General features: G+C 47.7%; 1 protein-coding gene across 1 annotated transcript in view; it reads right to left on the minus strand.

Annotated features, from left to right (window-relative positions):
- The window catches only part of SCARB2 (scavenger receptor class B member 2), a 35,197-nt gene extending 33,143 nt beyond the window's left edge, over positions 1–2,054 (minus strand). Inside the window, exon 1 of the mRNA XM_032223879.1 lies at positions 1,724–2,054. Coding sequence (XP_032079770.1) covers positions 1,724–1,840 — 117 coding nt within the window. The 5' untranslated portion in view covers positions 1,841–2,054. The remainder of the gene's footprint in view (positions 1–1,723) is intronic.
- Between the last annotated feature and the right edge of the window lie 10,054 nt (positions 2,055–12,108).

Genomic DNA, 12,108 nt, shown 5'->3' on the forward strand with positions numbered 1-12,108 from the left:
TTAATTTCTCACCACAAAATGCTAAGATCTGTGTGGGCAAGTCGGGCACGTTTACGCCTGAAACTATAAATTCTAGACGATTTCGTACAAAACTAAATCCAACGCCGGCATATCCCTTGGCTGCCTACCTGGATTTCCCACATCCTAATTTAAATCTTCTTCAATCTTCTGGAACACCCCCCCCCCCCCACACACACACACTTTTAGCAAACTCAAGGCTCTGCTATTTATTAATTAAGTGGCACTTTGCCTCCCAAACAGCTGCTTGGAGACCTTTCTCTTCCCAAGTGTGAAAATGTTTCCCCGTGGGCCTTTCTCGCTTCTGGAGAGGTGCATTGATTTAAAAAACAAACCAATCTGCATTCACAAGTTCCACTCCCTTTTTAGCCTTTTCAAGCATGCAACCTTTAAAGGGAAATCACCTGATGGAGAAATGCAGGGTGCAAAAGGTTACAGAACTCCCCCCCCCCCCCGCAGGGGTGTGGTGGCTTCCACGTCGGGATCGTGCAGGGCTCAGGGCCTGGATCGAGTGTCCCAGCCCCGATCTGTGGCCTGGGTGGGCACAGGATGGGTGCCAGGGGACTGGAAAGGAAGCCTTCGCACCCATAGGAGACGGAACAACCGTTCCTTAAGAGGCACGATCTGTATGTGGCACAGGAGAGCACAGGATGGGCGCCAGAGGGCTGGAAAGGAAGCCCCCCTGGCACCAAAGGAGACGGTGCAACTGTTCCTTAAGCCCCACGATCTGTGTGTGGCACGGTTGGGCACAGGGTGGGTGCCAGAGGGCTGGAAAGGAAGCCTCCAGCCCCCCTGGCAGCAAAGGAAACAATGCACCTGTTCCTTAAGAGCCACGATCTGTAGCACAGGCGGGCACAGGATGGGTGCCAGGGGGCTGGGAAGGAAGCATTCAGCTCCTTGGCACCGAAGAGACGATGCAACTATTCCTTAAGCACCACGAGCACAAGTTCCTTAAATACTGCATGTGCCACAGATTGTGGGGCTTAAGGAACAGATTGTCTTTTTGGTGCCAGGGGGGCCGCAGGCTTCCTTCCCAGCCCCCTGGCACCCATCCTGTGCCCGCCCGTGCCACTGATCGTGGGGCTTAAGGAACAGTTGCACCACCTCCTTTGGATGGGGAGGCTTTCTTCCCAGCCCCCTGGCACCCATCCTGTGCCCTCCTGTGCCACACACAGATCGCGGCGCTTAAGGAAGGGTTACATCCTCTCCTTTTGGTGCCAGGGGACTGAAGGCTCCCTTCCCAGCCCCCTGGCACCAAAGAGATGATGCAACGATTCCTTAAGCCCCACGATCTGTCTGTGGCACAGGATGGGTGCCAGGAGGCTAATGCAACCGTCCCTTAAGCACTATAATCTGTGGCACAGGATGGATGCCAGGGGGCTGGGAAGGAAGCCCCCAGCCCACTGGCACCAAACAGCTGATGCAACTATTCCTTAAACCCCACAATCTGTATGTGGCACGGATGGGCACAGGACAGGTGCCAGGAAGCTGGAAGGGAAGTCTCCAGCCCCCTGGCACCAAAGAGACAATGCAACCGTTCCTTAAGCACTATGGTCTGTGGCACAGGAGGGCACAGGATGGGTGCCAGGGGGGCTGGAAAGGAAGCCCCCCCCCCCAAAGAAGACTACGCAATCATTCCTTAAGCGACCACTCCCACCCCCACTTTTTCCCTGCCGGGGATGATGCGCGCCCGGCGGCTCCTGACCTGCTTGATCTGGCCGTCCACCAGGTTCTCCATGATGTGGGCCGCCAGGAGGGCGATGCCGGCGATGAGGAAGGCCGGCGCCAGCAAGCCCAGCGTGACCAGGCAGAAGCGCTTCATGGCTGCCGGGAGAGTCCAGGAGGCCGCAGAGGGAGAGCAGCGCAAAGATGCCCAGCCCGAGAGAGAGCGCCGCGGGTGCCGGCTCGGCCTCCTCCTCCTCCTCCTCCTCCCCCTTCTCCCAGCGGGCCCCTCCCGGCTCCGAGGGGCGGAGGAAAGCCGGGAAACGATGGGGAGCTTCGCCTCTCCACCCCCCGCCACCCGCTGCTCACTTTCGTTTTCCTCGGCTGGGAATGAGCTCAGCCTGGATCAGCTGGTGGGGAGGCCCCGCGTCCCTCTGGCCTCTCCCTTCCCTCCCTCCCTCTCTCTCTCTCGCTCTCTCCTTTTTCTCTCTCTCTTTTTCTCTTTCTCTCTCTATCTCCTTTCTTTCTTTCTTTCTTTCTTTCTCATTTTCTTCCTCTTTCTCGCTCTCTCACACTCCTTTTTCTTTCTTTCTCTATTTCTCTCTCCCCTTTCTTTCTTTCTCTCTTTCGTTCCCTCTCTCTTTCTCTCTTTTCTCTCTCTCTTTGTCTCTCTTTCTCTCCTTTCTTTCTTTCTTTCTTTCTCTTTCTCTCTCTTTCTCTCTCTCTCTCTTTATCTCCTTTCTTTCTTTCTTTCTTTCTCATTTTTTTCCTCTTTCTCTCTCACTCCTTTTTCTTTTTTTCTCTATTTTTCTCTCTCCTTTCTTTCTTTCTCTTTTTCGTTCCCTCTCTCTTTCTCTCTTTTCTTTCTCTCTGTCTCTCTTTGTCTCCTTTCTTTCTTTCTCTCCTTTCTTTTTTTCTCTCTCTCTCTTTATCTCCTTTCTTTCTTTCTCATTTTCTTCCTCTTTCTCTCTCTCTCACTCCTTTTTCTTTCTTTCTCTATTTCCCTCTCTCCTTTCTTTCTTTCTCTCTTTGTCTCTCTTTCTCTCCTTTCTTTCTTTCTCATTTTCTTCCTCCTTCTCTGTCTCCTTTTTCTTTCTTTCTCTCCCCCTCTTTCCCTCTGTATTTCTCTCTCCTTTCTTTCATTCTTTCTTTCTTTCTCTCCTTTCTCTCTTTCTCTTTCTCTCTCTCTTTAGCGCCTTTCTTTCTCATTTTCTTCCTCTTTCTCTCACTCCTTTTTCTTTCTCTCTCTCTCCTTTCTTTTTCTTTCTCTCTTTCGTTCTCTCTCTTTCTCTTTTTTCTTTCTCTCTTTGTCTCTCTTTCTCTCCTTTCTTTCTTTCTCATTTTCTTCCTCTCTCACTCCTTTTTCTTTCTTTCCCCCTCTTTCTCTCTCTATTTCTCTCTCCTTTCTTTCTTTCTTTTGTTCTCTCTCTTTCTCTTTTTTCCTTCTCTCTCTGTCTCTCTTTCTCTCCTTTCTTTCTCATTTTCTTCCTCGTTCTCTCTCTCTCTGCTTTATCTTTCTTTCTCTCCCCCCCCCTCTCCATTAAAGCCTTAAAAATAACCAAGGCCTAGCACCGTGACAAGCATCTAATGTGCAATAATTCTCCAATCTTATCCCAGTACCTGGGGCGAAAGGCCAGGTTTCCCGCAGTCCCATTCAGTTGTTGGTTGATCAGAGAAGCACAGTCCTTGAGGCTGCCTTTAAAAATCAGCTGCTTTCAAAATGTTGAAAGAGAAAAGAGAAGAGGATACGAGAGAAAGGAGAAGCTTACTGCAAACATTATAAACGTAACTTAACCAGGGGTGGGTTCCGTCAGTCTCCACTGCTGGTTCGCTTATGGGTGCCACGCGTGCGCTTGGTGCATGCTGCGCACGAATGCGCAGAGCAATAAAATTTGTTCCCTCCATGTGCAGAGCCAAAAAACAAGATGGCGGCGCCCACAGCATTGCCCGGAGAACAGGTTCGGGGGCGTGGCCAGTTCCCGGGTCGCTGCTGGTCGCTGTGGTTTGGAACCAGTAGTAACCCACAAGTGGACCTAATGCTATGAAAGCCACACCTCCCCTAGAACAATTTCAGGCTGCAAAGCCAGACCCAGACTTCTGGATTCTCAAGAATTTGGCAAAACGGGGTTGGACTAGATGACCTACAAGGTCCATTCCAACTCTCTTAATCTGATTTAAATTGAAGGCCTGACTCAAAAACCCCTTCGCTTTCAGGGTGAGCCTCGAGAGATGCTGCGATGGTATCTGGACTCTTGGGAGTGGAGAAATGAGCAAACAGTACTTAAATCTCCCATTGAAAATACCAAACCAGCTAAATTCCCTAAGTGACTTCACCTTCAAGCAAAATAAACAGATTAAGGAAAGAGACGAGAAAGGTTTGGCCTTAACTAAACTTAAGATAGCTGGGATGTTCTTGGAGATAACCTTTGCCCTGATTTTTTTAAATGCTTTTTAGATTTAAAAAAAAAAAACAATTGACTTAACTTTAAATTGTTTTAGATTTAGGAAAATAAGACAAGAATGTCCCTGGTGAATGCATTAAGCATCTGAGAATAGCAAAATAGCTTTGTTGGGATGTAAGATTAGAGAAAAACATCTACGGTTAGAGCAGATTCAAACTTACACCGAAGGTTTATAAGTAGAACAAGTTCTCAGTAGAATCGGACAGTTAAGGAGGTTGGGGAGCAGAGGTGGGTTCCTACCAGTTTGCACCTATTCGATAGAACCGGTTCGTCAAATCTACCGAACCGGTTAGAAGAGGTTCCACCAGTGGACCCGGAAAGCAGGACACACCTACAGAAGAGCTTCCAAAATTAGCAGATGGCTGCAGGAGGCCGTCGCAGCCGTAAACAGAGCTCAGGAGCCCAGTTTCTCTGACAGAGCCCTGGGACCACCACAGCCTCCCCCACCCCCGGACACAAGTGATGTTGAGCTGGCCACACCCACCATGGCCACGCCCACTCCGTTCCCCTGAGCTCAAACACAACCCTGACGGGGTCTCAATGAAATCGAGTTTGACACCCCTGATCTAGATAATCTTTTTAAGGGTAGCCACGGTCAGCCTTATTAAATAGACCAAACAGGAAAGACCATTAGATGAGCTAACTCTACATTATTGTAAGGCTACATTAAGAGAATCGTGCAAGTTTGAAGTCTCTCGGGCATCTCTCTTGCAATCTGGGAGTTTAGGGAGGTTCCTTTGTGAGTCTCTCTGTGTCTCTCCCCCTTATGCAGCTTTGGGGCTCCCTATCTGATCATTCCCTAGGCCGTACCTCTTTCCTTTATCTCCCCCATTTCCACATATAATTACTGCCAGTTTATGAATCACCGCAAGTTTTTCCAGATTGCACTAGGACCGTGGTGGCACACAGAGCCCTCTCTGTAAGCATGCGAGCTGTTGCCCCAGCTCAGATCCATTGTGCATGCATGCATGCGCGCCTCCCGCTGGCCAGCTGGTTTTGAGGTCTCTGCCGCGCACGCCCTCTCTGAGTTGTTTACAGAGTCAGCCTCTTGCCCTCAACAATCTGGATCCTTGCTTTACTGACCTCGAAAGAATGGAAGGCTGAGTCAGCTTCGAGGCAGTCGGGATCGAACTCTTGGCTGTGGGCAGAATCCGCCTGCAATATTGCATTCTAACCACTGCGCCACCACGGCTCAAATAAGCCTCCCTGCTGATGTGTGAAGAACTCAACTATATGAAACAGCCCGGATTGTGGGGTTATCTCTGCTTTTAAAAATTTACCAAAAATCAGCCGTGTGGGAGGCTAAAATTGGCTCCGGAGACCAGCCAAGGGTGTGAGGCAGTGGTGGGTTGCAGGTGGTACACTCCGGTAAGGGCGTACCGGAGCCTGCCCGGAGCACAGGGTACCATTCCGGTAGGTGCTCCAGAGGGCCCATGCGCCCGCCTCAGCTCCTTACCTGTTCTTTAAGCCTTCGGCGCTTCCGCACACACAGATGGCGCGTACAGCGCCTGCGTGACGCTCCACCGAGCAGCTGGAGCAACGCGGAGGGTTACACAAGGGTACAACATATGTGTGAAACGTGTGCATGTGCGTGCACACCACACACGTCCATGTGGGTGACAGCAGGCCCGTTCCAACCGTCCTGGTTGGAACGGGATCCGGAACCCGTCACTGGTGTGAGGGAATGAGGTTGCTTTAGAATTTAGCGTATAGGAAAGTTGTGGTAATGCTGAACACAATCTTTTACTCCTTGCGGCTGAACTAAAGCAATTTATTTGAAATATATTAAGGGCCTTATTTGTATTTTATTATCTTCTTGCATATTTGTTTTGACCGTGTCATCATTTAAAACACATAATGTGTCTCATGTATTGTAAATTTATTTATTTCCATTGGGATGGCTCCAGACTTGGAGAACACACTTCAAAAACCAGCAATGAAGGTGAATTGTTGATGCTAGTGAGAATTCAATTAATGTTCCTCATCTCCATAGCTAAGTCTGCAAGGCAGGTAAGTCCTCAATGTACGACCACAGTTGAGCCAGAAATTTCCATTGCTAAGTGAGATAGTTGTTAAGTGAGTTTCGCCCCATGTTTCGACCTTTCTTGCCACAGTTGTTAAGCGAATCACTGCAGTTCAGAGGGGGTATTCAGCTGGTTTGGATCGGTTCGCACGAACTGGTAGCGGAAATGGGCTCCACCCACACGCCCGGGCTCTACGCCATTCTGTTTAGGCACATTTTTGAGGCTGGGTGAATGCGCGGGAGGCCCATGCGCAAGCAAAGCACATACTTGGAAGGCCGGGCGCAGGCATGGAAGGTGCGTGCACAAGCAATATAACTTTCCACGGTCACTAAATGGACTGTCCTAAATCTAGGAGTCCCTGTATAAATTGAGGACTACCAAGTGCTATTTTTAGCACCTCCCTCTCCTTGCGCCTTCTCGCCATTCAGATCCTGCCAGTACAAGGCTTTGCTAAGTTTAATGAAGACATTATTTCTTTGGTTTCATTCTGCAAGACTTAAGAGTAAACCTGTTGTATGCTGGAACCACAGAGAATCATATTAGTATCTGCAAGTGTCCTTGGTAAACCTCAGGAACTCATCTGGGAATGCCGACCAAAAGTTTCATTCACCATAGAGACTCTTTCGACTGGTGCGACTTGCGTGTGACTCGCGCACATGTGTGCCCGACACCACCACCACCACCACCACCACTCGTGTGTGTGGGGAGGAGTTTTCACACTCCCTATGCTCCGGAGGCTTTCCTTTCGCCCTCCCCCAGCCTCCCGGAAGCGCTCTGGCAGCTGGAAATGGATCATTTCCGAACTTCCGGTTGGCGCGTTGGGCCCGGTTTTCGCCCTCCCCAGGCTCCGGAGGCTTCCCTGGCCCTCGCCTGGCCCTCCAGAAGGCCAGAAATCACTTGATTGCGTACCATAGGTTCGCCATCACGGATATAGTCTAAAACAACAGACTCTTGAAAGCCTAATTGATTCTCCCATCCCTCCAGTTGTGGGTTGTAGGCGATACACCCCAGTCCGGGCGTACCGGTGCCTGCCAGGAGCACCGGGTACCGTTCTGGTAGAGTGCCCCACCGTCCTTACCTGTATTTGAGCTCTTCAGCGCTTGCGCGGATGGAGTATACAGTACCTGTGCGATGCTCCACCAAGCAGCTGGAGCACCGCAGAAGCATCACGGAGCGTTGCAGGAGGTAAGGACGCATGCCCGCGCTGCACATGTGCGCTCACATGCTGCGCGCGTTCATGTGGTGGGTGCCGGGGCCCGTTGCCCTGTAGTGGTTGCAACCAAATCCGGAACCCACCACTGCATCCCTCCCACGGATAATTCAGAAAATAAGGGTGGAGTCAATCTTGAGTTTCTTCCTAATGCTTTCTTGGTTTCCTGGGCTTCGAGCCTATTTTTGTAACACGTCCTTTTGTAAACACCTCTGCGTAGTTTCTCCACAGCCTCCCTTTTGTGGGTCGCTGAACCCTCCCTTTTCTCTGGGGCTTTTTCTGCCCTGGCGTCTTGGGAGCGGCCTGGTGAAAGGAAGGGCAGACAAACCACTTCAAAAAACACCTGGCCAGAGTCCTAAGGCTTAGAGAGCAATCCGCTCGCCTCCAATGAAACAGCACGCTCGGAAAATAGGGCAGCATTTTGTGACATAACAGGAGGGAGGGCAATACAGGTCATCCCTGAAACTACTTGTTTAGTGACTGTTTGAAGTTACAACGGCGCTGAAGAAACTGACTTACAATTACAATAATACAATAGCAGAGTCGGAAGGTTTTCTAGTCCAATCCCCTGCCTAGGCAGGAAATCCTATACCGTTTCAGACAAATGGCTATCCAACATCTTAAAGACTTCCAGTGTTGGAGCATTCACAACTTCTGGAGGCAACTTCTGTTCCACTGATTAATTGTTCTAACTGTCAGGGCATATTTCCTTAGTTCTAAGTTGCTTCTCTCCTTGATTAGTTTCCACCTATTGCTTCTTGTTCTGCCCTCAGGTGCCTTGGAAAATAGCTTGACTCCCTCTTCTTTGTGGCAGCCCCTGAGATATTGGAAGACTGCTATCATGTCTCCCCTAGTCCTTCTTTTCATTACACTAGACCTACCCAGTTCCTGCAACCATTCGTCATATGACCAGTTCTCACGTTAAAGACCATCTCCCTCCAGCACGGCTCTCCAAAATGTTTAAAAATCTGGCCCCAAATTGTTGGAAGCGTAAAAAAACACCAGGCACTTTTTATCATATGTGGTGGACGTGCAATGAGGCAAAAAATTATTGGAAAATGATTCAATCATGGTTAGAATAAATGGTGGGAGACCAAATCTTGTTTAAACCGGAAATTTTTCTCCTAGGTATAATACCAGAGGGGTTTAAGAAAGATACACTTTAATTATTCATGTACTAACTGTGGCATGCATAACTTATGCACAATATTGGAAAAAAGAAAATACACCATCAGAGCTAGATATCATCAGAAAAGGGTTGGCCTGTGCGGAAGCAGATAGGCTCACTCTTGAACTTAAAAATAAAGGGGAATCAGAATGTTTTGAAGTCTGGAATAGATTTTATGACTGGCATAAGACAAGGTGACAAGACTGGAACATTTAGTGACTGTTCAAAGTTACAACAGCACTGAAAAAAGTAACTTTGGACCATTTTCACACTTACGACCATTGCAGCATCCCCGTGGTCATATGATCAAAATTCAGATGCTTTGCAACTGACTCGTATTTATGACGGATGCAATGTCCTGGGATCGTGTGATCCCCGTTTTGCGACCTTCCAACAAGCAAAGTCAATGGGGATGCCAGATTCACTTAACAACCGTGGCAAGGAAGGTTGTAAAATCAGCCGATATTCACTTAACAAATGTTTCACTTAGCATCAGAAATGTTGGGCTCAGTTGTGGCGGTAACTGGTTCAAGGAGAGATTGATCAGTTGTGATGGAAATTGATTGTGATGGAAACTGAACAAGGGAGAGATCCGACCTGGAAATAAGGAGGAACTTTCTGACAGTGAGAACAATCAACCCTTCGGAAGTTGTGGGAGCTTCATCACGGGAAGCTTTCAAGAAGAGATTGGACTGCCATTTGTCAGAAATGGTGCAGAGTCACCTGCTTGGGTGGGGGGTTGGACTAGATGACCTACAAGGTCCCTTCCAATTCTATTTATCTGATAGATAAGACGGCTACCTGTGCTTTGGTACAGAAGAAGCATCAAAAGGTGGTATCCAAGCAGTTCCCCCGCATTTTCATTTGGCCCAAACAGAATACAGGTACTCCTCAATTTACAACAAGTAAGCCCAAAACTTCTGTTGCCAAAGGAGACATTTGTTAACAACGTAGAAAAAACTTTATTGTTCCTTTGAATGTACACTAATCGGCATACATTAAAATGATGTTTTGTTTCATACGTCTCTCAAAGTGTCTCCACCTCCAATATGCACTACCTTAAAAAATAAATAAACAAGCAAACAAATAATTATAAAATTATGTATATACCCACATATAGTGTACGACACAGAGAAACAATGTAGTCTAGTTCGGACATACATCAGTGGTGGGTTCTGGATCCCGTTGCAACTGATACGATGCAACAGGGCCGGGCATCAGTGGTGGGTTACAGGCGGTACGCCCCGGTACGGGCGTAGCGGAGTCTGCCCGGAGCACTGGCTACCATTACAGTACAGTGCTCTGGAGGGCCCACCTGCCCACCCGAGCTCCTTATCTGTCCTCTAAGCCTTTAGCGCTTCCGCTGCGCGCGTCCATGTGGATGACGCCGGGCCCGTTCTAACCGGTACGATCCGGAACCCATCACTGTCAACATCCACGCACAGCATGCAAGCGTACTTACTGACTACGATTCTCCACGATGCTCCAGCTGCTTGGCGGAGCGTCACGCAGCCGCCGTATGCTCCATGCATATGTACGTAAGCCCCGATCGGCTCAAATACAGGTAAGGAGGGCGGGTGGGCCCTCCAGATCACCATACCAGAAGGTACCTGGTGCTCCCAGCAGGCACCTGTATGTTCATACCGGGGCGTACCGGTCGTATCCCACCACTGATGTACATGGCGAGAAAAACAAAACTTGCAAGTTTACCACTTTCCTCAGTGATGTTTTCAAGTGTATCTCCTAGTTTTTGAGTTGGCAGAACTTTGAGCCAGCGTGAGAATTCAATTCCCCTCCCCCCCATGGTTGATCCCTGCCCTGCTTCTCCTGCATGTTTTCTGAGTGACAGCCAGATTGTGCTGATCTGATTAAGCATGTGATGAGCATGTGATAAATCAAGTGGTAGTCTGCCCTCTTCCCTAACGGGTGAGAATATCCATTAGTCATATGCTTACAGCATGGAGAAATACAAGAGATAGCCTTGAAGAAGATACGGAGAAGGTGTTATGAAAGGATGCGGCAGAAAAACAGGAAAGGGTTAGGAAGAACCTCAAGATTGGTCCATCTTGATTCCCTTGGGAATAAATGGGAGGAAAACAGCAACTCCATCAAGCTTTTAAAATTTTGCTAATGGACCCTCAATCAACACAAGGTAGTCCTCGACTTACAACCGTTCATTTAGTGACCGTTGTAGCATCCCCACGATCACATGATCAAAATTTGGTTGCTTGGCAACAGGCAGGTACTGTTTTTATAACGGTCGGAATGTCAAGCAAAGTCAATGGGGAAGCCAGATTCACTTAACAACCAGGTTACTAACTTATCAACTGCAGTGATTCACTTAACAACCAGGTTAATAACTTATCAACTGCAGTGATTCACTTAACAATCAGGTTACTAACTTATCAACTGCAGTGATTCACTTAACAACCAGGTTACAAACTTATCAACTGCAGTGATTCACTTAACAACCAGGTTACTAGCTTATCAACTGCAGCAATTCACTTAACAACCAGGTTACCAACTTATCAACTGCTGTGATTCACTTAACAACCAGGTTACTAACTTATCAACTGCAGTGATTCACTTAACAACCAGGTTACTAACTTATCAACTGCAGTGATTCACTTAACAACCAGGTTACTAGCTTATCAACTGCAGTGATTCGCTTAACAACCAGGTTACTAACTTATCAACTGCAGTGATTCACTTAACAACCAGGTTACTAACTTATCAACTGCAGTGATTCACTTAACAACCATGTTACTAGCTTATCAACTGCAGTGATTCACTTAACAACCAGGTTACTAACTTATCAACTGCAGTGATTCACTTAACAACCAGGTTACTAACTTATCAGCTGCAGTGATTCACTTTAACAACCATGGGAAGAAAGGTTGTAAAGCGGGGCAAAGGTCACTTAACAAATGTCTCACTTGGTAACAGAAATCTTGGGCTCAATTGGGGTCATAAATTGAGGACTGCCTGTGTTCTGTATGGGCCAAGTGTGAAGTTTTCAGCTGTTTTTTAAAAAATGTTTTAAAATATATTCAGTTTAAATAAATTGTGGAGGGGGGGGCGGGCAAAACTGAGTTGTGCAAGAGAGTCCCTGACACTTCCAGGCACTTTGTTGGATGGAGAGTCCTTCTGATTGTCATCTCTCCCCCACCCCCTAAAAAAACAAAAAAAACCAACCTTTTTTCATTTCCTGTTAGCTTTATTTCAGTGTTGGCAGGCTCTGTCAAACTGGCTCTTCCAGTCTATCCAACCAAGCAGGGTAAAAGAATGGAGAGCTCGAAAAGCCTCTTAACAGATTCAAAAAAATCATCTCACCATCGATATAAAACGAGAATGCTCCAACTTTGCATGCTGTCATTCCGCAGAAATGGTACTTTGTGCATCTCTGCCCTCGTTTTAAAACATGTTGCAAGATTACGTAAAAGAAAATCTGTGGGTGATGCTGCTAATATTTCAGAAACCTGCGGTTGAATAAACTTTCCAGTTCCTCAGCGTTTTTTGCAGCTCTTTGTCCTTCCTAATGATTGGAAAAAAAAAATTAAGCAA

Source organism: Thamnophis elegans, chromosome 9 (assembly GCF_009769535.1).
Source record: "Thamnophis elegans isolate rThaEle1 chromosome 9, rThaEle1.pri, whole genome shotgun sequence".
NCBI lineage: Eukaryota > Metazoa > Chordata > Lepidosauria > Squamata > Colubridae > Thamnophis > Thamnophis elegans.